Below are 25254 nucleotides of genomic sequence, written 5' to 3'. Positions count from 1 at the left end.
TGCAGAAAGCCAGTGCAAAAGCAGGAGGGCATAAACTCACGACTGTGTGTGCTAGTTTGACAGCAATGCAGTCACGTGCCACCCTTGATCCGGAGCAGGTGCATACCAGGGCCACCGCAACTCGGGGCGGTGCTGCGGGGAGACAGCAGGAGGCACATGACGAAGGTGTGGAGGGAATGAGGTCCCCTTCGTGCCAGGGAGCTGCCATGCGGCGGTATCTGTGCTTCTGAGATCTCCTGTCTTCTAACGAAGGAAAGAAACCCCACGCTGCGGGGTCACAGCACCGCGCTGTGCCCGGGCAGGTCGCTCTGAGGGAGGCCCAGCAGCACCGGGGCCCTGTGGGGAAAGCCGCAGCCGTCTCCCCCACGGGCCACTGCTGCCAAGGCCGGTGAGCTGCAGGGGACAGCTCTGCAGTCACTTAGCACCAGGAAGTCCACGTCACCTGCGTCTGCACAAGGCCTTTCTTTTCCACAGATTCCTTTTTTAGGGAGTCTGCTTTTAAATCGAGCAACCCCTCCCACAAAAACATTTTAAAAATCGTTTCCTAAAGAAACGGGAGGCGTTACAGTGGTTTTGGTAATGTATCTCTAACTATTGTGAAATCCTTGAGGCCAGCTTGGAAAGACTTGCATTGCAAATCAACCAGCTAGGGCAGGGCTTTTTTGTTTTTGTTTAAGAAGTTTCATCAAGTTATTCTTTATAAGATTGACTGGGGAAGTTTACCAACGGCTCTCACAGCTCAAGGTGGAAAAGGGCGAAACCCCGAGCGACGCAAAACCCACCCCGCCTCGCTCCCCCGCCCCCGAGCCGGGGGAAGGCACCGCCCCGCCGAGGCGCGTCGCAGTCCGGCGGAGACCGTTACTGGCGGCGCCGTGGGCGGAAGGGTGTGCAGCAAACAGGGTCAGCCCCCCCGGATCTCTCTTTGGGACGGGCGGCATGGGAGGGTCGGGCAGATCACGGCACCCGAGCATCCCGCGAAGTAAGCGGGTCACCCGGGGACGACCTGTACCCGCACAAAAATTCCTCTCACATTAGCAGTGAGGACCCGGGCGTCACCCCGAGTCGTTATTTTCCTTACTCATAAGTTTAAGGCATAACCGTCCTTTTTCGGCCCCGCCATGGGGGCCCTGCGCGTTAGCTTTAGAGGTCAGGGCGAGCATGGCGCTGCACCGCCCTGCACAGTACAAGCAGCGTCTCCACCGTCCCCATTCTTCTGCCCTGTTTCGACCCCTCGCCGCGCTGTGCAAATGCGGCGGCGGACCGGACCAGGACGGGACGTGCGGGCAGCCGTATGTAAATGAGGGACCGGGGCGGCGCTGGGGGTTCTGGGACCGCCGGGCTCGCGCGCGCCCTTCTCCCCCCCGCCCCTGAGGCGCACTCGGGCGGAGCCCGGGGGGGAGGGGTGCGCGCTTACTTCTGGAGGCGGGGCGAGGAGCGGAAGTCGCTTGATGTCATGTCCGGGTCTCGCTCGCTGCGTCTTATCTCTGGGCCCCGCGACAAGATGGCGGATCTCTCCCTGGACGAGCTCATACGGAAACGTGGCGTTACTGTGAAAGGGAGGTAGGCGGCCGGGAGGGCAGCGCCTGAGGCCGGGCTTCCCCCGGTGGCTCCTTCGTCCTCCCTTTTAGTCTCTCCGCTCCGGGGGCCTCGGGCCGCAGCCTGCCTCAGCGCGGCCCGGCCCCTTTCCGTGCTCTCGCCTTCCCATTGGCTTAGGCGTTGGCCCGTGGGGCGTCGTTTTTGGCGCTGATTGGTGGGGCGAGCCGTCGCTCAGGGGTGGGGACGGAGCGGGGGTCGCCCTCCCCCCCGGTCCCCCCAGTGCCTGGCGGTGCCCCTGGCGCGGGGTTGCTCTGGGACTGGGGGCTCCGCTCGTCGCCTCTCTCCTTCCCCGGTCGGGGCCTTCTTATTGCTCGCGAGGCTCCTGGCACAGCCGGTCCCTCCGCCGGTTAACCTGGTTGTGCCCTTCCACCCCGAAGCCGGGGCTCCGCGCCGTCTGGGCAGCGCCTCGAGCCCCCTCGGCGGCCGGGCTGCCTTGGGCCCGCAGCAGAAGCAGCCGCTGGGCTGCGGGCCCGGGCAGGGCCCTCGGGGGATCCCCCGGGCTGGAGGCGTGGAGGAGCGGCGCGGTGCACTGCGGTATGGCCGTGGGAGGTGTGGGTGTGCCACCGGGAGCCCTAACGGTAGCTGCGACAACCGGCATCTGCGCAGGCAGAGCTTCGGGCAGCGGTGGCTTCACTAGCACTGATGCCTGGCCCTTGGAAATCACGGCCTCTGTAGCACGGTTAACAATACCCGGGCGGACCGTTTGAAGCGCTTGCGTGGATGTGGAGTGTGTTACACGTTAGCAACAAGATTAGACTCGTGCTTTGCACGGCAGATGCCTCCAGTGCAGGCTGGGCCATTTATTTGTTAGTGCAGCTGTTGGTAGGTTCTCGTTTGGGTTTTCCTTTGATAGCTTTTCATCCTCCCCTTTGCTTTAGTCCCTTGATGTTTCTCAAAGTCCTGTCCACGGATCTCTCCACTCCATGTTAGCTAAGTTTGCCTCTGGTTTGGTGCTCTGTGGTCACTGAGGAGTCTTGGGCTTTAACTGTGAATATATACACTTCCGTGTCTACAGTAGTATTTTGAACGTTCTCTGCTAACAGGTACTAACTGAAAAATTCAAACGCACCTCTAAATCCTAGTCTAGACAAGGCCTTGGCTTTGTGCTTTCATTCATGTTACGCTGCGTGTTTGGAACAGTCTTATACTGCTTGATATGCCAAGCACCTCCTCTCCTTTTTCAAATCCCTCCTTAACTCTCATTTTTTCCAGGAATCCTTCCAGCTTTTATCTGCTAAACAATAATATCTCAGCAGCACTATTAGAATGTGCCTTGCATTTCTCTTTTTTGTCATCTTTAGCTTACTTTATAAGATTTCTGAGGTAGCTAATGTGCCTTTGTGAATGTTGGACAAGCTGAGTAAACTTTTATCATTTTACACATGCTCTTTAGTAGTCCAAGCAAAATGGTAAAATAAAAATCTTCAGCTATAAAATGTGCTAACACACAAACTATTATAATGTGCCATGGATAAGTTAGTTAGAACTTAGAGTAATTTAAATTTAATTTTGTGGAATTGCAGTGTTTGAGATTTCCTTGTATTTCAGGTATCGTGGCATGAAATGGGTGCATAATGCCTAAACAGTTCATGTTGTTTGTGGTAGGATAAGCAAAAAAAAAAAAAAGCTGCTTACTAAGATAAAACTCATTTTCTGAGGAGGTGTAATCGTCTGTACAGTTTCCGAACTGATTTCATCAATATGCATCCTTACCATTCTAACTAAGTCTGGCTTAAGTGCTGATTACATATATTTCTGATTTTACTTTGACCTCTCTTTTATACTGATTAGAAAGAACCACTCATCAATCTGTCTGTAGCACTCTAACCAAATGCTTGCAGCATTGTTAGGTTAATAGATTTTAAAATTACAAGGGAAGTTTTGTTTTGTGGCTATTGCTTTACAGGTACTGTTCCTCTTTCATATACTTTTGGATATGTTTTAACAAATGGACTTAATATTCTTATCTCTTAATTGGTATGCTCTGTTTGAATGAGAGAGCATTGCCATAGGATTCTTAACTAGATAACAAAAGGGGACCCCAGGCCTAATTTTTCAGTTGTCTTTCATTCTTGCTTTATCCAGACACAGAGGCTGATGCTCAGTCTTTTCCATCTCTTTTCTACTTCTTTTCCACAGACCTCTTCACTGTAAATGTATGACTGTAAGTAGCAGTTAAAATTGTAGTGTTAGATAAATCAAGAAGTACTGGTATAAAACTCTATGAAGAAGTTGACTTGCATTGTTGTTTGAATCTGTGATGATGTTAGCCTTTTGAGTATCACAACAAATCCTAGATATTTTATTGAATTTTAGATTTTATAATACTGTGCAATACTTTTATTAAAGCAAATAAACACTGTAGTGCTCTAGCTCTTTTTATGAATAAAAAAGCCAATGGCAAGAATATTTTTCAGTGTGTTAACTCTAAAATTTCTCCTACAACTTTGTTATCTTTTTACAAAAAGGAAACCCAATGAAAAAGTCCGAAACTTAAAAAATTATATATTTAAAAGAGGAATTCTACTAAAAATTCAGACAAGCTTATTCCTTTTAGGAGAAGTTTTGAAAAAGTAGATCCAATCTGTAATGAGAAGCTGTTTTCAGTACAGAATGGGCTGCTTCTTAGTAATATTTCCATCTGAATGTAAGAAAACACTTCTTCACTGGATGAACAGTGGAACAGGTTGCCCAGAGAGGTTGCGGACTCTCCATCCTTGGAGAGATTCAAAACCCAGCTGAACATGGTCCTGGACAACCTGTTTGAGTAGGGTGGTTGGAGCAGATTCTCTCTAGAACTCCCTGCCAACCCCAGCTACAAATGCTGTTCTCTGTCTGAGACTGACTGTTATCCTTCCGTACTGAGTATTGCGATGGTGATGTGCTTCAAAATATAAGCCAATGAGTGCAGCATTGGTGTTAGTAGATTAGATAAGAGGCAGTGATGTTAGCAAGTGATTTGACTAGCAAATCCTTGCTGGCAGTCTCAGCCTTCGGCTGAGATTTGTACTGGTACTTGCACAACCTAAAATCAAAGCCTCTGCACTTCCAAAAATCTGAACTTGCTGTCCAGAATTCTTGAAGTTGCATGTAGTTCCAGGTTTTCTTTGTACCAGGACATACTGTATTACAAAAGATGTTTTAGAGGACCTGCTCAGTCCTTAAGCTGGAGTATCTGTTTCTGTTCTTCTTTGTCTTCAGAGGGTTCCCTGAAGTACCTAAGTTTTTGTTAAATTTCATATGGGTGTAGTATGAATTTAGCACAGTTAAAGTCAAGCCTGTTACTTAGGTTTGTAAATGTGAGCTTAAGGACCGATTTTAGAAATTGGTTCTTTATACTTTACTTTGTAAATAAATAGCTAATGTTAAAACAGCTTATGTTCTCTACTGTTCTATTTGAGCATCTAACCTGGGTAGGGTTCTGTGTAGTAATAGTGACCTTTTGTTTGCAGTACCACAAATACTTTTACCGATAGTAAATCACATCTTACAATGTCTGAAACTCTCTTTCTAGGCTTAACACAAGGCCAGTGTTTGGAGGTGTAAGATCTCGCACTGGGATCCAGCAAAATCTTCTCAGTAGATCCTCACCAGCTGTCAGCTTCCAGCGGACATTTGATGCCCGACAGAAGATTGGCCTCACTGATGCCCGACACAAACTGGGAGTTAAAGATGCCCGTGAAAAACTGGTTCAAAAGGACGCTCGGTTCAAAATCAAAGGGAAAGTACAGGATGCTCGAGAGATGCTGAATTCCCGTAAGCAGCAAAGCGTTGCTGCTGAAAAGGTGACCAAAGTGGTGGATGCCAGAGAGAAGATCAGCTTGAAAAGGAGCACTCCTGCTACTACTGCTGCTATCAGCCCAGCTATGGGGACAGTAAATCCAGCCATGAAAATCACCAAAACTATCCAGGTAGGTCAAGCAAGCCACCTCTAAGCCCCTTAGTTATTCTACTGCAATCCAGTGGAAATGATAATACTTGCCATGAATGTGTCACAAGATTGCAATAGAAGCCATGGAGATGCAGTTGATCCCAGTTTGTAGGGCAAGATTTAGAGTCTTTTTGGTTTTTCAGTGTCCTTCAGCTATTTGGAGTTTGGGGCTTTTGTAGAATCCAAGCTTTCTTTTAAAGAAAAGAACTTTGGGCCTGATAAATGACTAAAGCAACATAATCTTCTCAATGCTAAAGTAATTATCTGGAAGTGTTAAATAGTCTCTCTCTGCCTGCGGGGCGCCCCCCCCCCCCCCCCAAAATCCAAGGAAACTTTTGTTGGTTTGGTTTTTTTGTCATTCTTATACCACTGCTCATTGCAAGAGTGTGTTGTGGATTGTCCTGTCTAGATAACTGTTTATATCCAAATTATAATATGCAGTTATTGGTATCTTGTAGCAGACCTAAAACTTTTTTCATCTTCCTATAAAACTTGATCTGCCTTTTTCTACATTTCTGCCCTCCCCCCTTTCCAGGGAATTGCCTGATTATTTGACCCATTCCTGCTGAGGCTCAAGCTTTATTCTAGTTTCAGTATCATCAGTTGATCATCCTAACCTGCTGATTTTCTTCACCAGTTTTCAAATTTCATTTTGTTGTGTGCGCAGTAACTTGATTCTTAGCTAACTTTGAGTGGCAACTGCTTGTGTGTGTGTGGTACAGAGGGTAGAGCTAGAAGAGAAGTTGCCAGACTGTCGGGATTGTTTTTTGAGGAGTGGCTTTGTTCCTCACTTTAAGTATGTGACAAGCATGTAACTGTAGTTCCTAACCTACCTCTTTCATTTCCCTCTTCCTGAGGTTTAACAATGTGTTTGTACATACCCAGAAAAATCTCTGGTCCTCATCAGTTTGAAAATCTAGGTCAGTCTTTCTACTCAGTTGTTTTGCTCAAGAGCATCAAGCATGTTTCTTCCTTAAATTAGCCTAGGATATAGCCTATTACCTCTTCAGGTCTTCTGCTAGGTTGGATGTGAAAGAATGGCCTAAGAAAGGGAATCTGACTCTCTTGTGACAGTTAGAAGGGCAAATCACAGAGCAATGGAGCGGTCTGTTCAGTAGTCTCTAATTAGTAGGGTAATTAATACTCATACTGTCCTTCACAGCCAAATCAAAGTGACATCAGCCATTAGGAGTTGAATATTTGCTACACAGTTTCTAGGAGTTAAAATAGTTTCTGGAGACTTGATCCAGCAGCAGTTTGCTCTGACCTGTTTTTTTTGTTTTGGTTTGGGGTTTTTTTGGTAAGACTTAATTTGACCTACAGTACTTTCTCATTGGTAGACAACATATTGCAATAAAAAATACAGAATGATTATATTATATCACTATAGTGTGACTGAAACTGTGGGCACAGCTGTGATTTTTTTCAAGATTTTTACTGAAATTCCAAACTTCTCATGGCCCTCCTTCAATTTATTTCTTCCTCTCTGCTCCCAAATATGGGAGCAGAATCAAACTAAAGTATCTTGATCCAAGATACAGCACAGAGCTCTAATGCCCTGGACTGTGGTCTTATATCTTACAAAGGAAGGAAAAATGTCTTTGAGACCCAAAGAAATTCTATAGCTCTGCTGGTGTTTCAGTAGGACAGGCATTATTGTTCCTGAATTTATTAGCAATTTGAAGCATGAAGGTGCTATGGTGTAAGTAATGGTCTTGTAGAGAAAACACAAACCTGAAGTTCTGACTGTTTGTATGGAGTATTTTTGTAAGAAGACACAATCATTTTTGTGATGGGCAACTTCTAGCTTTTTCAAAAACCAAAAGGATGTTTTTGAAGGAGTTGCTGAATGGTTGATTTTGGTTGCTGATTAGTGAAACTGCATTCCTTGACTTCTGCTGTTGTTTCCTTGTTTCACAGGATAATAAACCAGAGAGGAGGGCCAGTTGCACTACCCCATGCACCATTTAATCCTAGTACAGCTTATCCCAGGTCTAGGGTGAAGGGACAGTGTATGTTTTTCCTTTAAAATGGAACTGTACAAATAAATTGCATTGTGTCCTACTTGTTGAGTTTGATGGAAGTAGATATCTTCTCTGGTTCCCTGTAGCATGAGAGATGAGAAGCTTGCTTATTGATTTATACCATTGACAGTTTCATATTTGTAGAAATGTAAATCTAATCAGTGCTGGCAGGGCCAGAATTAAGTCCACTTTCAACTAATCTTGGACTAAAACTCAAGTAGATTGAATCTGAATTCCACTGCTTGGCCTTAAGTTTTAATTTCTTTGATTAAGTGCAGGTATCTCATACCGAACATATTACAGGAAACACAGATGTTAGCATATTGTGTTATAACATTTCAAGAGCGGGAGAGTGAGTTTCACTTAAGTGGTCTCAGGGTAGGAAATAAGAGCTCCTATCTTCTGAAATGGGGAGCTGGTGGATTGTAGTGTTTAATGCTTTGGTTCTTTCCCTCTAACTGCAGCAGAAAGCTCCAATTCCTGGACACTCTCATCCAGCAGGAATGAGGATCAATGTGGTGAACAACCATACACACAAGCAGGTGTGTGCCATTAGCAATAGGACCGCTGTTACCCACTCTGCTCTTTTTGGGGGTAGGGAGAGTATGGCACAAGGACATGCGGTGTCCACAAACATTGGCAGGTGCAAAAGGAAGTTAAAGTAGGAAAGAAGAAAGAATTTGGAAGTTCTCTACCAACTTGGCACTCTATTCATACATAGAAGATACTTTCATGGTTGTTGAGGTTTTCCTTTAGCCTAACTGAACTTGACTCCTTATGTGTTGTATGAACACAAAGTAGGTATTTCCAGTTTTTGTCTGTATGAGTTAACTATTCTTTCTAGCAGCTGCAACCTTTTGCTCTAAGCTCTTTCTATAAATTCTTTGGTGATACTACGTTAGATCGAGTTGTTGGTCTTTTTGATTCAACATCCTGCCTGCCTCCTCAGAGACTGGATATGATTCCCCATTGTCAAATGTGCTATGGTGAGGTAGGAGAGGTTATTACCTTCCCATGAAACCCAGCTTTGTGTCCCCCCTGGAAACCTCGTGTTGACTGATAACTGGTGTTTTGATGTTGCATCAAAATTGCCATATCCTTTATCAAACAGATTTTCTGTGAAGGTATGAGGAAAACCCTTGAGTTTTTGCCATCTCTTCTGGATTGACTTTAAAAGCCATTGCCCAGTCAAGCATTCAGTTATCTTACCACCTTGGGTTCTTTCAGAGAAGAAATATACAAAATATAAAATATGTGGGGGTGCTTTATACGTACGTACATGTATATATGTGTGTATATGCATGTTAAAATATAATATGAAATATTGGAAAACTGACATCCACAATATTGTCTTGTTTATCTTTTGCCTTGATTACAGTAACTTTAGCTTCTTGAGTGCTTTACCTCTGCATTCACCTGCCACCCTCATTTATCCATGATGCTGTCACTTAAGGAAGCATCATGTTCTGACCTCATTGTTATAAGACTTGGATCCCTTTCACTTTTTCTTTGTCTCAAACTTAAGTCCCTTGTCTTGATGGCTGGTATTTTTCACAATTCTTTTTTTCTACAGAGTTCTCCTCTGTGCCTATCGTTCCTGATGCTTTTTTCCTTTAACATCTTCGTGCTTGGAACAACCTTCCTGTTTGTAAGCCAGAATCTTGCTGACCATGAAAACCTACTTATTTTTCAAGCTGTCATTGCTAATCCCTCCATTTTCTGAATCTTTCTTTATCTTCCTGTTGAATTAATGGGAAACTGAGTTGTGACTTCTTATGTTCTGGGCAGTACCATATGCGTATAGGCTTTTTCTAAGAAACATTGTCACTTACAGTCTATGAAAAAATGTTTGTGTAGGAGTTAACCTCAGTATTTTGAGGCAAGGCTATGAGCATTTAAGTGGAACTGGGAAATGAATTATTCAGCAAACCTCCTAGTGCAGTGTTTTCTAGTGCCAGACGGACATGTGCTGTGCTATGCTGAAGAAAGCAGGCTATTCAAAAGGAACGTTGGGTTCAGATGTATTTGGCAGCCATCTGCTTACTAAAGAAAATCAAATGCATAGGCTTAAACTTTAAAGCTAGCAGGGTGCTAAAAAGGAAGGCTTTGAGGCTTTATTGCATTAATGTGGTCTCATGAGTCCTGATGTGATCCAGAGTTTAAAGAGAAACCTATATGGGGTTTCATACATCTAGGGAAATAGTTTTGCTCTGACGTTTCTGGAAAAGAAGTTTGAGAGTTCTTACACTGACATTTTGAAATGGCCTTGCCTACATTCAGCTGTCTGTCACCAAGCTGTGAGGCCAGAAGTCCAAAGTAGTAATGTTCATTACCTAATGTTACTGCATGTGTTTCGAAGAAGGCTAAAGGCAGGGGAGGATGACTTATTTTGGGAATGATGCCTATATTAAATATATCTGCTTGTAAATCATTACCTTGCCTTTCTTTAGGGTCTATACGACATGGAAGATGATGATGAAAGTCTCTCCCCCCTTCCTAGCAAACAGATGAAAATCACCACCACAAACAGTTTCCTGCACAACGCGGTAAGGGATTATCTGAACAGCCCCCACCTCGCCATGCTCGCATTGGGTGGATGCACAGGCTGCGGCTTTAAAGGGCTTATGTTCTTTTAAAGTGTGTAAACGATGATTTCCCCTGGAATGTTTGTTCTCTACCCCATCCTTCCCTTTGTGTCAATGCTTCTAGCATTATTTGGGGACAGAGTCCCTTGTAGGCTAACTGTGGCTTTGTAGGCCTTTGCAGCCAGAATGTGTGCTTTTCTCCTTTGCTGGCAGGCTACTGCATGTTAGCTCTTGACTTTTTTCTCCTTTTTGGGAAAGTTCTTTGAATCTATCTCGTTATTGTTTGAGCAGGCAAGCAAGGGAAGCTTTCTGCTGCTCCTAGAGACTGGACATCAAAGCAGGAAATCTCTTGCCATGCAAAATCTTAGTTGGCAGCTTGTTGGGGAGTACTGATACTCTGGAGAAGATGGAAGTTCAACACAGACAAATGCGAGGTCCTGCACTTGGAATGGGATAATCCTCTGCAACATAAGCTGAGGACTGACTGGCTAGAAAGCAGTCTTGCAGAAAAGGACCTGCTGGATGACATATAGTAATGAATCAGCAGTGCATCCTTGCAGCAAGGAAAGCTAACTGCATATTGGGCTATATTAGTAAGAGCGTAGCCACCAAGTCAAGGGAGATAATTATTCCCCTTTATCTGGCATCTGTGAGACTGCACTTGGAGTACTGTGCCCAGTTTGGGGTTCCACAGTACAAGACAGACATTGACAAACCAGAGCGAGTCTGGCAAAGGGCTGCTAGGGTGGTTAGGGGGCTGCAGCATACGATGTACAAGAGGAGACCAAGAGCGGGGTTTGTTCAGGCCAGAGAAGAGAAGGCTGTAGCGAGATCTGACTCCTGTCTTTTGCTGCCTAAAAGGTGGTTATAGAAAAGACAAAAAACACTTTCCAGAGGTGAACAGGGAAAGAACAAGAGCCAGCTCGCATGTTGCAGCAAAAGAAATTGTATTTAGATGTAAGGGGTGGGAAGATTCTTAGGTAGTGGTCAGACTCTGACACAGGGGCCCAGAGAGGCTGTGGAGTCTCTGTTCTCAGAGATATTCAGAGTTGGACTGAACGAGGCCCTGTCAGAGTCAGCTTGATGTCTTTCAAGCTAACCCTGCTTCAGGCAGGGAGTTGGACATGGGTTCACCCTAAATTATTCTGTGATTCTAAGCAATCAATTTAATGTGTCTTTTTCATCACACAGGCAGTCTAGTGCAATGAGTATCCCATGTTTTTTCGTATGTTGGTATTCAGGCAAATAGAGCCCCTGGCCATTTGTTATCCTTAAAAATGGCCTTATTTCTTTGCAGGAGTAAATGTTTGTCTCCTGTGTTCACAGCAGATATCAAGAACTTTTATTCTTTTGGCTTTAAATTCCCCAGGTAGCTTCAACTAGAAAAGTTACTCTTCATGTCTTGTGTGCTAGTGTAGTGTGAACAGGCATTCTTCAGAAATACTAAGACAGCTCAATTTTGCTGTAAATGAGTTATCTTTGTGTATACTTTGTATAGTACTTGAATTTTCAGATAGAGGGTGCTTTTCAAATTGCACTGGTAGGGTTTAAGAGGAGTATGAAAATTAAAGGTGCTTGTAAAAAGCACTTTTGGCGTCTTTTTGGGTAAACATATGCCCAGAAGCTTCAGCTGATTTTTGTCTCAAAGCTGAATGTCTCCAGCACTGTAGTGGTTTTGACACTGGGAAGGACATGAAAGTTCTTAATACATGCCAGTAATGCTCTCCTGCTGTTGGTGCTTAGAAAAGAGGACCTACTTTTGTAGGCTGCATCTCTCAGGGATGCTTTCTTCTCTCTTCCTGTAGACTGGGCTGAGTGGCAATAAATTCTCTTTGTCCAAGACTGTTCCCCTGACTAAAGTGGTCCAGAATGACACTTACACAGCTCCTCCTGCACCTCCCTCCCCAATGCGGACAAAGGCCTTGACAAACATGTCCCGGACCTTGGTGACAAAGGAGGAGCCTCCAAAAGAGCCAGCACCTGTTGAGGTGAGTCTAGGGAAATGGGACATGCTCATTAGAGAAATCTCTGCAGAGATGTGCAAAACTGCTGTTGATTGGTTATGTGAGCAAGTTATTTCTGTCTGCCTCCTACCACTGTCTCTGGACCTCTGTCAAGCTTATTCTGATAACTGCAGCCCATGTCCCAAGAACTTGAAACCCGTATGAACATCCTCTTCTCTAATGTATTTTGAGAGGCTGGGAATTCCCAGACTCTCCATTTTGCTTCTCTGTTTTTCCTTTCCAAAACTGGAGCACATGGTCCTGGAGGAATCTGTGTTATAGGGAGGTGGCAGCTGTTACTTGGACAGCACTTGGTGGCTTGTATGTTGCTAAGAGTAGTGTTTTAATACTACTAGTTGTGTTGTTTTTTGTCCCCTGCTGTTAGGAAGAATAGCAGGATGCTCCCAAATTTGGCTACCTGGTGTCCACACAGGGCAATTTGTAAACAACCTGCCTGGAACTGCTTTGCCAAACTGCCCAGTGCTGGGTACAGTAAGCCACCAGACGCTCCCAGGCATATTGAGTTGACTGGTTCTAGAGGGGCTGGAACCATGGGGTTTGCTGGCTGGTCCTGAATGCAGCCCAGACCTGCTCATGAAAGGCAGTGTAGGCATGGCTAGGTGAACGTTGCATATGTATGCAGATTAAGTTAGTGTTGTATCTGGGAATGGAAGAGGAGAGTTACTTCAGAGAGAAATTAGCATGAAAAATGGGCTCCTTTTCACCTCAGATGAGATGGGCTTTTGCGAACATTGATACTCCCTATTACTAGTTTTATTTTCCCTTCATGTGTGTGTACAGACTTTCCCAGGTGTCCCTTTAGTCTTTTTTTTTCATGCTTTCTCTGCTATGCTGTCTTGCCTGCTGTGTTTCTGACTTTCTGCACGTAATACATTTGTTTGTGTCGGCAGCTGGTGTTCAGTCCTTTGGAAGGCACAAAGATGACCGTAAACAATCTGCATCCTCGAGTCACAGAGGAAGACATTGTTGTGAGTGTTGCTTACCGCTGAACTCTGGGTGATTGAAGCTTCCATCCCTCATCCTGCTTCTTTTGATAATTCACTTTTCTATGGTGTGGGTTTGCTTTCCTCGGGGTATGGTGTGGGTTTGCTTTCCTTGGGAGGATTCCGAGAATTTTCCTAGATTTTTGTTTTGGGTCTTGTTTTTTTTTTTTTTTTTAAATTGTGGGCTCAAAAACACTGGACAAAATCCCATTTCTAGGCTGTGCTGAGATACCAGACATCACTTAGAAGAGTTCATGCCAAATGATGCTTGGTGTTCTCTAACTTATGCCCCATCCAAATTATCTAGGCAGACTGAGAACGAAGCTGGTCTTCATGCATAACTGTATAGAGCATTAACCTTGAACTCTTCTGCTTGAGTTGTTGACAGTACGGAGTTTTGTGCCACCTGTATTACTAGTACCAAGTACTTGTTTGTACCATAGCAAACACATTAAGATAAATGGCTACTGCCAGATTCTGGCATGTGTTTTCTAAGCAGATGGGGTGATGTAATTAGGAAACTAAGCCTTTCCCACTCAGTGTGTCTGTCTGGTTCAAGTGATAACTCTGATGTGATCACAGTCATGACTTGCTCTCTGCCCTCAGGAGTTATTCTGTGTGTGTGGCGCTCTGAAGCGAGCCCGGCTGGTGCACCCAGGAGTGGCTGAGGTAGTCTTTGTGAAGAAAGAAGATGCTATCACAGCATATAAGAAATACAACAACAGATGCTTAGATGGTAAGTTTGAGGCCGGAGTTGCATTTAGGATAGATGAATCAACAGTTTTTCACCTCAGCAGAGAGTTTAAAAGCATCTCAGATGCTTATATGTTACCAAAAGAATAAATGCCAGAAAGCTGCTTTAAGAGCTGGACAATGTTACAGGCTTTTGTGTAACTTGTTGGATATAGGCATAGTTCATTTAAGTGGTATTCAGAAATATGTTTTCCCAGGAAGAGAGACCTCAAAGGTAGAAGCAGACTTCCACTAATTCCTCTGATCTAACTTCCAGATGAATTTTCTGTTGTCTCTAACCAAGAAGCCAAAGCCAGATAGTCCTTAGGAAGGCATTAAATGCTTACAGAGTAGCTGTTTGCACAGCATAAGTAAAACTAGTATTTGCAGAGGTCTTGGGGCTTGACAAAGACGTTCTGAATCAGACCTGTACAACAGTATCAGCTTCTTTACAGACTTTGAACAATGCAGTTTTTGATCAGGATCTATCTGCCTGTTATAGGCTGAAATTAGCTGCTGATTTCTAGCTTATCTTCTTACCCTTGTGTGAAGCCCAATGCAATTTTAACAAGTGTAAGCTCTCTAGCTGAAAATAGATGTTTCTTTCCCTGGATGAGTGACACTGCTAATGTCAGATGAGGAGCAAACAGCTCAGAATGGGAGAATCTCTATGCCTTTGCTAAGGGTTGTCTACCTAAATTGAATTTCAAATTTCATACTCCTACTGACTGTTTCAGTCACACTTCAGTTGCTTGGAAGTGCTATGATCTTGCAACAAAAGATGTATCAGCTGCTCCTTCTCGTGGCTTCCCCATCATGTGGAGCTCTACTACTGCTTGCACTGTTGTGTGGTGTTTTGAGGGTCTTGCCTTACTGGAATTCTGAGATAGAGGTTTTTTTTTTTAATTACTTTGTTTAGGTCAACCGATGAAATGCAATCTTCACATGAATGGGAATGTCATCACCTCAGACCAGCCTATATTGCTGTAAGTGCCCCATGAGGGGAAGAACCAAAAGTGTTTGCAGGTTCTGTTTTGAGGAGAACCTATGGGAAAGGAGGAAAACATGTTGGTAAATTGTTTTCCCATGAATATCCTTTCTCTTGCTTTCTGGAAGCTCTCTGTGTTGAGCTGAATTCAAAATAGTATGCTTCCATAGTGTTCCCAGCCCTGTGGATTCAAAATGAGTCTGAGATCAGGGAGTTTTCTTGTCTGAAAGCACATCTTAAACTGTGTTCAAGATTGACAAGAGAAGATATTGAAAACAGTGCAGACATTGTGTAAAATTTGTTTGAAAATGTGAGGTTTAATACTACTTGTTTTTGTTTTGTTTCTTTTAATTTTCCAGCCGATTGAGTGATACTCCTTCAGTGAAGAAGGAGGGAGAACCACGCCGGTCAAGTGCAAGCGCCTCCTCAAATCCCCCTGCTGAGGTAGACCCTGACACCATCTTGAAGGCACTCTTCAAATCCTCAGGGGTCTCTGCCTCTGTGCAGCCCACAGAATTCAAAATCAAACTCTGAGAAGGGAGAGCAAGTAGTGGACTGGAAAACTCAAGTTGGAGAATGAGAAAAGTGCAGGAGTGCAGATGTTATTTGCATTTGCCTGCCTGGAAGTTTTTGTTTTCTATGATCGCTACCTTACTGTACAATAGTGTTTCCTCTTGTGTGTGTATTTTCTGTTTCCATAGTTGGAGTTTTCTTCCACAATTTTTTTTTTCCAAGAGAATAACCTCCCCCTTCTGCCCGTAATATATTACCAAGCATATATGATGTAATTCCCTCCTTTACTCCAAAGCCCCTAGTGGCCATTAAAAGTGCACATAGACTCTAAGGGAAGGAGTGGTAATCTCCTTTTCTCTTCTGACCTACCTTTAAACTAAAAGGTGCATCCCCTTGATTATCAGCAGGCAAGACAACATATGGTTTCTAAAATTGCTGCATCAAGTACAAAGGTGTGGCTCCATACAGTAAGCACCATCTTGCATCTTTGACTCATGCATTCAGTAGCATACTACTTCAGCCTGGTGGTTGGATATCTTTCTCCTCAAAAGCTGTGACACTGAGAAGATGTAAGAAAAACTGAGCTCCCCAGTGTGTATGCCAGCCAATGGAGGCATCAGGGAGAAAGGACATGTACAAGAGTAGCACCCATCGTGCTATGGGAGGGATGTTTCAACTCTGGTAAGGCACAGAGGTGGAGAAAAAGGCTCTGGCATTTCTACAATGAATATATTTGCCCTGTAGGGTCAGGATGAGTTGCTCTCTCCTCCCTTTCTATGGACTTAAAAATAAGAACCAGGATTGTGTTTAGAGCTAGAGAAAATCCAAGTGTTTCACTCCTGTTAGTATTGCATTCTCCTGGTATCTGGACAGGGACATGAAGTGCTTTCTTAACTTCTAACTTACCCAGTCTCCTGTTACGAAAGGAAGGAGCTGGGGCCTCTTTCAGGCACTAACACATCAGAAGCAGTCTTCTACCCCTGAGAAATCACTTGAGAGATTTAATTTGGGTAATGTTTGGCTGCTGTGCAGGCCTGCTGCTCCCATATATGGGCTTGGAGGGTGATCACTTCATGGCTGCGGGGAGAGGTTTGGGGTGGTGGGGGGAAACAGTTAACACTCTAGGGAATTCATTGGAGAGTTTAGATACTGGCAAGTGCCATGCAGAGCAGCAAGAAGGATTTACCTTCAGAGAGTGAGCATCTGCGACCAGCCACTGGCCATTAGGTGGCACTTCCAGTACTTCCTTTGTTAGTACACCATTATTGCAATGGATATTTGAAGTCCCAGTAGCTGCATTTGTTTGTATTAGTTCAAATTGTATTATAAGAAGAGAGGAAAGGTAAGAGCCACTTCCAGAATCTGGTTGGGGTTTGAACTTGATCCTTCTAGCTAGGAGAGTAACCTAACCATTCTGTTCAGCACTGCTGAACTTCTTTAGTGAACTTGCTGTAACCATTGTAGGTCCAGACTCCATTTCTTGGTCAACCCTATGTTTCTTTTGCTTTCTTGTTCTGTACAAACTCTTTGCTCTATCTGTTGGGTGCAAACCATTGGTCTATTTCACTGTATCCCTTTTAGCCATGGAAATAATGAGGACTTGGCAGGACTTGTTTTTTCCTGGAGTACTCTTTGGTTTGGAAACCAACCACATCATTATTGGTAGGGTGCTTCTTGTGAACAGCAGGTGTTTGTAGGGGAGGAGACTTATGACAGCTATTGTTCCCCTTTTTTAGACTGCCCATCAAACACCTGTGTTTTAATAAGAGTCAGGGGAGGGGGAGGAAATGTTAGGGGTTGGAGAAAATAATGTATTATCTGTTTCTGAATAAACGTTTGTTATACAGAGTGTTGCTGTTAAAGTGGGAGCAATTTGTGTCTACAGCTAGTTTCAATTCCATTGGTGTCACAAAAAAGGAAAACAGTGGCCCTTGTTACAGACAGCCTAGTGGGTTTAAAAAATAACTCAGGAAAAAAGAGTGGAGCTGTGAAATTAAGGTATCTGTTTAGAGGAATTAGGATACTTTAGCAACTACATAAAGTATGAAAATGTGAAGACATGTATTGTGGCTACATATCTTTTCTCTTCTGAAAGAATGATTTGATCATACTCTTTTCTTAGTACATTCATGTCCATTCCAAAAACCAAATAGAAAGAACTGTAATTTGCTGTTAAGTTGGGCATTGTGTTTAGGTGATCTGTGATAAGTTACAAGGACATTAACGTACTTCCTTGGAAGAACTACTGCTCTGTTCTGTGTACTGCTGTGATCTGTGTAGTAATTTTTTTTTTTTAAATCTATCATTGAAGTCAATGATGATTGTCTAAATACCACTCTACAATTTGTCCTGCAGTCTAACGTTGGTTAGGTCTCTTAGATAAAGTTTACTTAGCTAGTTCTTCCTAGTATAATTCATTGTTTCAGTGGGCACTGAAAGAAGAGTAACGTTTCAGTAATTCACAGACTTTTTTCAAGCAATTCACCTTGCAGTTCTGAAGTTTCTTCTCACTGGCCTGGAATATTCATGCTAGTCTTGTTTGCATTTCACTGAGCTCACCTACCACCTTCTGACCTAACATCTGTGCACATTTGCCTTGATTCAGCATGGTTATCTTTGGGGGGCCCCCCCCCTTTTTTTTAATTTTGGGGAGTGGTTTGAGATCATAAATTTGCATACAAAACACACTGATTGCCAGGACTATTCAATTTGGTTGTCCAGAACAGGTGGTAAGTAATTTGTAATAGTGTTTCTCTTTTCTCTTTGCTTTTTCAAAAACTTAATGATTTCTAATGTGATGCCACAATTTGCAAGTTTGCCTGGTATACATTTACAGATTTTGCATATACCATTCCTTCTGATCATGTTCCTTAACTTAGATATCTATTCTGTGAGTCAGCTCTCCATATCATTTCTTACTCACTTTCACTAACTTTTTGTTCACCTTGTACATATGTCTTGCTTCAATATCTTCCTTTATTTTTGGAGTGATCCTTTTTGTTCTATTCAGTCATAAATACAGCTTTCTCTGTAGAGGTCTCTGTTGCTTTCCCTGATTAACAAGAGCCTTTAGGAACAAGTTACTCTTATAGTTGTCTTTGAATGTTTTTACACATCTTAAACATTTCTTCTTTTATTTGCCTGTCTAGAATTAAGCAAACTTGCTGCCTTTTTACACTGCGTTCCCACTGTTAAGGTCTTCACTTTCAGAACTCTAATTCAACTAAATGATTGTATGTAATAAGCTTCCTTACAGAACACACTGTCCTGCAGAGGCCTTACCAGGTGGCACTTGCCATAACAGACTATATTTCCATGTTCCTTAGCCAAGAATTTCCAGAGGAACTTGTGAATGTAGAAATACATCTCTACCAGCAAATCACTGGACAACATAGCCTCCCTGAACATCCGCCTTGCTTGCTTTGCCTAAAGCCTCCTTGTACCTGTTATGGCCGTAATGATGTCTTCCTTAGCAAATCAGTTTTCGACTTACCTTAAAATAGTCTTCCCTTTAAAAGACTCCTCTCCAAGGTGTGGAGGAGTTGCTTGTGATTTGGCTTACAGTGTACTGAGAGGTTGTTGGGGCCATAGCATGTGCGTTATGGAGAAGTTAAGTGATCTGCTTGTCACGCTGCCTTGTGTGCTTATGTGGCAGATTTTCTTTCTAAGGCTATGGCACTTGCCCAGACAGTTGGGGGTGTCTTTGCAAACACAAGGGAGTTCAGCCAACGGGCTCCATCTCCTGTAAGCCACCACCGCTTCCATCTGCCCTGGGTAGTAGTTGTCACTTAAAAGTGCCTTTTAATGATTTGGTTATATGTGGTGAGGGGAGAAGTTGCATCAGTCATAGAGTTGCAGCAGGAGAGATGTGACAGTGACTTCAGGTGGAAGTGGCTTGATCTAAACTGTATTTTTAGAGCCAGGCTGTGTAAACAGAAGCTGGACAGCAGGAGTGGGCCAGAGCCTGGATGGCTATTGCAGGCAACGGTTATGCCTGTAAAATAAACAGTGTGTATCAGCCTGCCCGCGCCCCTGCCCCGCGGACCCGCAAATACACCGAGGCGCGGGCTTCGTGGACTCCCGTAAGAAGGGGCCGTGGGCAGGCTGGGCGCAGGATTTTATCCGCGTTTGCCTCCGCCGTGCTTTAACCGCTGTCTCTCCTCTCTGCCGCCCCGTCTCCGGCGGGGCGATGTCGGGGCGGGGGCGAGGCGAGGTGACGGTCCGACGCCCCCGCTCCGCCACCCGCCGCCATTAGCGAGACAGCGAGCGCGCGAGGGACTACAGCTCCCGGCGGCCCTCGCGGCCCGGCACTTCCCGCGGAGCTAAGATGGCGGCCGCCGCGGAGCGTGTGGCTGGAGGGGCGCCGGCGGGATACACGGGTGAGGCGGGTGCGGGGCCTCGTGGGGCCGGGAGCGGCGGGCCGGGCCGGGGCGGCGATGGAGAGGGTCTCTAACCGGTGCGTCGCCCACAGCGCTGGCGGTGAAGTTCGGGCCGCGGCAGCGCTCGCCCCACTGCCTCTTGGTGAAGGAGCACCGGGTGCGGGAAGGGCCCGGCGCCGCGCACCCGCCCCGCCGCACCCTCTTCGTGCTCAACGTCCCCCCGTACTGCGGCCGGGTGAGTGGGGCCGCCGGGGGGCAGGGCGGCAAGAGGGACAGAGAGGCCGCTGCAGGGTTTGGGCTGGTGTTTGGGGCAGTGGGAAGGCACAGGCATCGCCTCGGGGTCTGGCCCCCCCACCCCTGGGGTCTGTCCCCCGAGGGCTGTGTGTCCCCCCTGGGGCTCTGCCCCCCCGGGGGTCTGTGTCTTGAGGTATCATTGCCTCCCTCCTCCCTTGGGTCTCTGCCCCCCTCGGGGTTTGTGCCCCCTGGAAATGTGTCCCCTCAGGTTTCTAGCCAGGGCAGTTGGAGTGCTCTCAGCGCTTTTGCTGCTGGTGCTCGCCAAAGGTTTCCCCGGGGTGAGCTAGCAGGCCAAAGCCCAGCGGCTGTGTGCCATGCCGTGGGCAGGTCACCCTGTGGGACTAGCGTGGCGGCATGGGCTGAACGAGCTGAACGGGCTGCAGAGGATGTGTCTGTGTAGCTGGAAGGTAATGCACTGCCAGGTGGGAGTAGTGGGCAAAAGGGTCTGTGGGTTTTGTTGGAGAGCCCTCTAATGCTTTCTGCAGGTGCAGGAAAGAAATCTGTATTTTTGTATTATTTTTTCTCTTTTAATGTCTGTATCAAGGAGTCTCTGTCCAGGCTGTTCTTTAGTTGTGGGCCTGTTCAGTCTGTGGACATCTGTGACAAGCCAGAAATAGGAGAGAAAACAGAAACACTCAAGTCCAAATTCTTCAACCTCAAAACCACAAAGGTAAAGCTTGGGGGGAAGAGACTGATGCTTTAGTAGTGAGAATGGGAAGCGATCTCAAGTGTTGGATGGTGCTGTTTGGAGCACAAGATGTGGGAAAATCATTTTGGGGGATTTGCCAGTGTGATTACTTACTTAAATTTATGTTATCTTTTTTGCTATTCTAGTGCAATCTGTGGTTTGATTTAATTTATTTATTTATTTATTGTACTGCAGCTCCTTGCAGTGTCTCCAGTTCCCTAGATGTATCTGACCGGCCTGAGGGCCCCTTTCTTTTAGGGTTTCCGAGTAGCATATGTGGTGTTCAGGAGCCCAGCTGGTGTCCAGGCAGCCAAAGCCCTGTCGCAGAGAGGTCCCTTGCTGATATCAACAGAGAGTCATCCTGTGAAAACTGGCATTAGCAGTAAGTCACTCCTAGCTATCTCCCTGTTAACCGGAGTAGGGGAAAGCTATGCCCATTCCTTAGTGAATCCTACCTGTGTATCCCAAATGAATTCCCACCACTTTGTACTGAGACTGAGCTGGGAGACATCTAGTGTTTTGTTGTCCTTTTCTTACTCTTAAGGTAGTTATCTTATTCTACTGAAAGTTGTGGAATATGGTCCTGTGCCCCATGGGAGGAAAGGCTTACTTGGTACGATGGAGGGGCAGTTTCTCTGCTTGTCTCTTCAGTATCGTGTAGAGAAGCTGGTTGTGGCTTGCCCTGAGGATGGGAACCAGACTCATTAATGGGCACAAGGTGTTTGTCAAGATGACAGGACTTCGGATGCGACCCCTTTGCAGGGACACAGCTTTGAATGTTGGGCTTGAGGATACCCCAGTCTTGTTTGGGAACAGTTGCAAGCTTTTCCCATTGCTTAGCTGTTTGCTGGCCATGGCCTGGGCCACAAGTTGATTGTTTGTGAACCAATTCAGTGGGGAGGCTGAGGGTGGACAGAAATGAGAACTGTCCCTATAGCAGTTTCCCCTACAGCTGCTCAAAGGCATCACACTAGGGCTTGCTTCTAACAGAGGTTACTGCTGACTTCTGTCCTCTCTGTCTCAGAGTGGATCACCAGCTATGCAGCTTCAGTGGTGGATCGTGAAGAACTGAAGGCTGAGGTGGATGCCTTCATGCAAGACTATGACAAACAGATAGCAGAGGTGAGGCCAGGCTGGGGAAGGAGCCCAGCAAAGCAGTTTTCAGGGCGAAAGGAAAAGAGAGGGTCTCTCACTGCCCAGGCCCTATTGGAAATAGCACAGGGGGAACACACTGTCTGGCAGGGTGGTTTACTCCTAGTTGCTGGTGGATGGTGCCTGGAGACCAGGTCCTAGTTTGGCTTGTAACACCTGACCCTTCACCCAAGGCTTACAGGAGGTACCCACAAATGCACTGGGTCCTGTCTGGCATGGGCTATTGGGGCTGAGACTTGAATGCCTGGTCCTGTGCTTGGTCCCAGGTGCTCTGACCTGTGCTCTCCTTCAAATCTTGTGCAGAAGCAAGAGCTGTAACTGTGCGTGTGTGTAAGGGGGGCTTTGGGGGAGCTAAGCACCTGGCTGGCTGGCAGCACATTTCCACTCAGCCTCTCCCTTTTGTATTTATAGGAGGAAGCCAAAGCAGTGGAGGAGGAAGGCGTTCCAGATGAGGAGGGCTGGGTGAAGGTAACGCGGAAGGGCCGGAAGCCTGGCCTGCCCCGGACAGAGGCTGCCAACCTGCGTGTTCTGGAGAGGGAGAGGCGGAAAAGGGCCCGCAAAGAGCTGCTCAACTTCTATGCCTGGCAGCATCGTGAGACCAAGAGAGAGCGTGAGTGCCTGTCTCCTACCCCTTCCCATGTCTCTTGTCTTTCATATTGTGGCCCTAAGAGCACCAGTTTTCTTTCAATGGTTGCTGCAGGCGACCAGTTGCTGTGTTGTGTGAATGGCCTCTCCAGTTCTTGTGGGCCCCATGCCACTCCCTGGCCTTGTAGGGGCTGTTTGCATGTTTTGTGGGAGAGTTGGAAGAACGTGGCTTTCTAGTAGGCGTTTCTTCAGTCAGCACAGATACAGCAATTGAAGGGGAAAACTAACCTGTTCCCTTCCTCAAGAGGGAGCTGCAGCACTGCAGGAGATGAGTGGCTAGAGCCACAGCCCTGCACTGTGCCCTGGCCCGAAAGGATCAACTCTGGGAAGGGTGTGTCTGCACGTGTCAGGACTGAACCACTTCCCAGTGTGTACAGGGCTGTTGAGAGCAGCTGGGGTGAAGCTCTCTAGGGAGATGGAAATCTGCTGCTCCCCTGTGTGACCTGCCCTCTCCCTCCTTCTGCCTGTTTCAGACATTGCCCAGCTGAGGAAGAAGTTTGAGGAGGACAAGCAGAGAATCGCACTGATGCGAGCCCAGCGCAAGTTTCGGCCATACTAAGCCATGCCGGACTGTTTCCTCAGCTGCCTGTGCTGGAGAGGGAGGAACAGGCAGGTACAGACTCCATGTGCCAAAGGGTTTCAAGGAACAGAGGCAATTTCAGGTTGCCCCTGCCATTGGATCTGAGGTGGGAGATCCCAGCACCCACAGCTGAGGGGGAGCTGGCTTCACCTGCACTGGTATCTCCTGTTCTCCTGGCCATGCCTGCACTGCCGTTGTCCAGACCCAAGGCACCACTTCCAGAATGCACAGGCCAGAGGGGACTGAAGCCCTCCCTGTGACAAACTGTATCGTCCTGTCACCCAAGACCCTCCTAAGCCTTGGTGAGAGCCAGAATTCATGCAGCACAGCATCTGCAGGGACAGGGAATGACTGAAGAACTGTAAATAAACTGCTACTATGATCCTAAAACATGGAAATGCCTCTCTCTCTCGCTCCCTGGCTCTGCTCTGGGACACAGCTCCTTGCATGGTGTAGTGGTAATAACAGGCATGGCTTGTATGCTGGTTGTCCTTTGCACAGGTCAGGCTGATGTTATCTGAGGGTGGGTAAGAAGAAAAAGAAGAATGTGAGCTTGGGAAAAGCTAAGCTGGGATGTTTCCAAATCAGTTGTCCCAAGCAGAGTTCAGTGGTTTGATAGAGCACTGCCCTTTCCCCCAGCATTTCCTGCTCAGGCACCTCCCCCTTTGAACAGATCTTGAAGGCCCCAGTCCTACAGCTGCATCTGTACCTCTACAGCTAGGTCTGGCCTGGGCTATGGGAGTTTCTGCTGCTTGGCATGTTCACAAGAACAAGGTGAGATGGCAGCCTGGCTTTGGAGTGAGAAACCAGATTCCATATGCCTGAGGACTGGAAGAAAGCCAGTGTCACCCCAAGTCTTCAAAAAGGGCAAGAAGGAGGACCCAGGGAACTACAGGCCAGTCAGCCTCACCTCCATCCCTGGAAAGGTGATGGAGCAGCTCATCCTGGAGGCCATTTCCAAGCATGTGGAGGAAAAGAAGGTGATCAGGAGTAGTCAGCATGGCTTCACCAAGGGGAAATCATGCCTAACCAACCTGATAGCCTTCTATGATGGAATGACTGGCTGGGTAGATGAGGGGAGAGCAGTGGATGTTGTCTACCTAGACTTCAGCAAGGCTTTTGACACTGTCTCCCATAGCATCCTCATAGACAAGCTCAGGAAGTGTGGGTTAGATGAGTGGACAGTGAGGTGGATTGAGAACCGGCTGAATGGCAGAGCTCAGAGAGTTGTGATCAGCGGTGCAGAGTCTAGCTGGAGGCCTGTAGCTAGCGGTGTCCCCCAGGGGTCAGTACTGGGTCCAGTCTTGTTCAACTTCTTCATCAATGACCTGGATGAAGGGACAGAGTGCACCCTCAGCAAGTTTGCTGACGATACAAAACTGGGAGGAGTGGCTGATACGCCAGAGGGCTGTGCTGCCATTCAGAGAGACTTGGACAGGCTGGAGAGGTGGGCAGAGAGGAACCTCATGAAGTTCAACAAAGGCAAGTGCAGGGTCCTGCACCTAGGGAGGAATAACCCCATGCACCAGTACAGGTTGGGGGTTGACCTGCTGGAAAGCAGCTCTGCGGAGAAGGACCTGGGAGTGCTGGTGGACACCAAGTTAAGCATGAGGCAGCAATGTGCCCTTGTGGCCAAGAAGGCCAATGGTATCCTGGGGTGCATCAGGAAGAGTGTTGCCAGCAGGTCGAGGGAGGTGATTCTCCCCCTCTACTCAGCCCTGGTGAGGCCCCATCTGGAGTACTGTGTCCAGTTCTGGGCTCCCCAGTACAAGAGGGATGTGGCACTACTGGAGCAAGTCCAGCAAAGGGCTACAAAGATGATTAGGGGACTGGAGCATCTCTCTTATGAGGAAAGGCTGAGAGAGCTGGGCCTGTTTAGCCTGGAGAAGAGAAGGCTGAGAGGGGATCTTATCAACGTGTACAAGTATCTGAAGGGAGGGTGTCAAGAGGATGGGACCAGTCTCTTTTCAGTGGTGCTGAGCGACAGGACGTGAGGCAATGGGCACAAACTGAAACACAGACACTTCCATCTGAACATGAGGAAAAACTTTTTCACTGTGAGGGTGACAGAGCACTGGAACAGGTTGCCCCGAGAGGTGGTGGAGTCTCCTTCTCTGGAGATATTCAAAACGCGCCTGAA

General features: G+C 46.4%; 2 protein-coding genes and 1 non-coding gene across 6 annotated transcripts; 2 read left to right on the top strand and 1 right to left on the bottom strand.

Moving 5' to 3' along the window:
• Positions 1-946: 946 nt before the first annotated feature.
• On the bottom strand, positions 947-1095 carry LOC136991184 (U12 minor spliceosomal RNA). Its single transcript, XR_010883228.1, has one exon. It is a non-coding gene; the product is annotated as a U12 minor spliceosomal RNA (small nuclear RNA).
• Positions 1096-1439: 344 nt separating this feature from the next.
• On the top strand, positions 1440-17225 carry POLDIP3 (DNA polymerase delta interacting protein 3). Of its 4 annotated transcripts, XM_013947719.2 has the most exons (9): positions 1440-1560; positions 5111-5507; positions 8016-8093; positions 10002-10097; positions 11942-12124; positions 13051-13128; positions 13750-13879; positions 14795-14861; positions 15223-17225. In XM_013947719.2, exons 1-9 carry the CDS (start codon positions 1454-1456, stop codon positions 15395-15397), a joined length of 1311 nt encoding a protein of 436 aa, XP_013803173.1. In that variant the 5' UTR covers positions 1440-1453; the 3' UTR covers positions 15398-17225. The 4 variants fall into 4 exon arrangements, with proteins under 4 accessions (XP_013803173.1, XP_013803177.1, XP_013803175.1 ...); XM_013947723.2 differs by lacking the exon at positions 14795-14861 and having other exon boundaries at positions 1444-1560; positions 15223-15307; XM_013947721.2 differs by lacking the exon at positions 11942-12124 and having other exon boundaries at positions 1445-1560.
• A 2428-nt stretch (positions 17226-19653) lies between these two features.
• On the top strand, positions 19654-23502 carry RRP7A (ribosomal RNA processing 7 homolog A). Its single transcript, XM_067310970.1, has 7 exons — positions 19654-19755; positions 19848-19990; positions 20594-20719; positions 20996-21119; positions 21762-21859; positions 22301-22499; positions 23008-23502. Exons 1-7 carry the CDS (start codon positions 19704-19706, stop codon positions 23091-23093), a joined length of 828 nt encoding a protein of 275 aa, XP_067167071.1. The 5' UTR covers positions 19654-19703; the 3' UTR covers positions 23094-23502.
• Positions 23503-25254: the final 1752 nt, after the last annotated feature.

The sequence above is a fragment of the Apteryx mantelli genome, chromosome 1 (genome assembly GCF_036417845.1).
Source record: "Apteryx mantelli isolate bAptMan1 chromosome 1, bAptMan1.hap1, whole genome shotgun sequence".
NCBI classification, from domain to species: Eukaryota; Metazoa; Chordata; class Aves; order Apterygiformes; family Apterygidae; genus Apteryx; species Apteryx mantelli.
The sequence above is the reverse complement of the archived record's forward strand: the minus strand, read 5'-3'. Positions and strand labels throughout refer to the sequence as shown.

Coding starts and splice junctions, on each gene's coding strand:
- RRP7A (XM_067310970.1), top strand. CDS start 19,704: ATGGCGGCCGCCGCGGAGCGTGTGGCTGGAGGGGCGCCGGCGGGATAC. Junction 19,991..20,593: donor TCCCCCCGTACTGCGGCCGG/GTGAGTGGGGCC, acceptor GTCTGTATCAAG/GAGTCTCTGTCCAGGCTGTT. Junction 22,500..23,007: donor TCGTGAGACCAAGAGAGAGC/GTGAGTGCCTGT, acceptor TGCCTGTTTCAG/ACATTGCCCAGCTGAGGAAG.
- POLDIP3 (XM_013947719.2), top strand. CDS start 1,454: ATGTCCGGGTCTCGCTCGCTGCGTCTTATCTCTGGGCCCCGCGACAAG. Junction 8,094..10,001: donor ACAACCATACACACAAGCAG/GTGTGTGCCATT, acceptor GCCTTTCTTTAG/GGTCTATACGACATGGAAGA. Junction 13,129..13,749: donor TCACAGAGGAAGACATTGTT/GTGAGTGTTGCT, acceptor CTCTGCCCTCAG/GAGTTATTCTGTGTGTGTGG.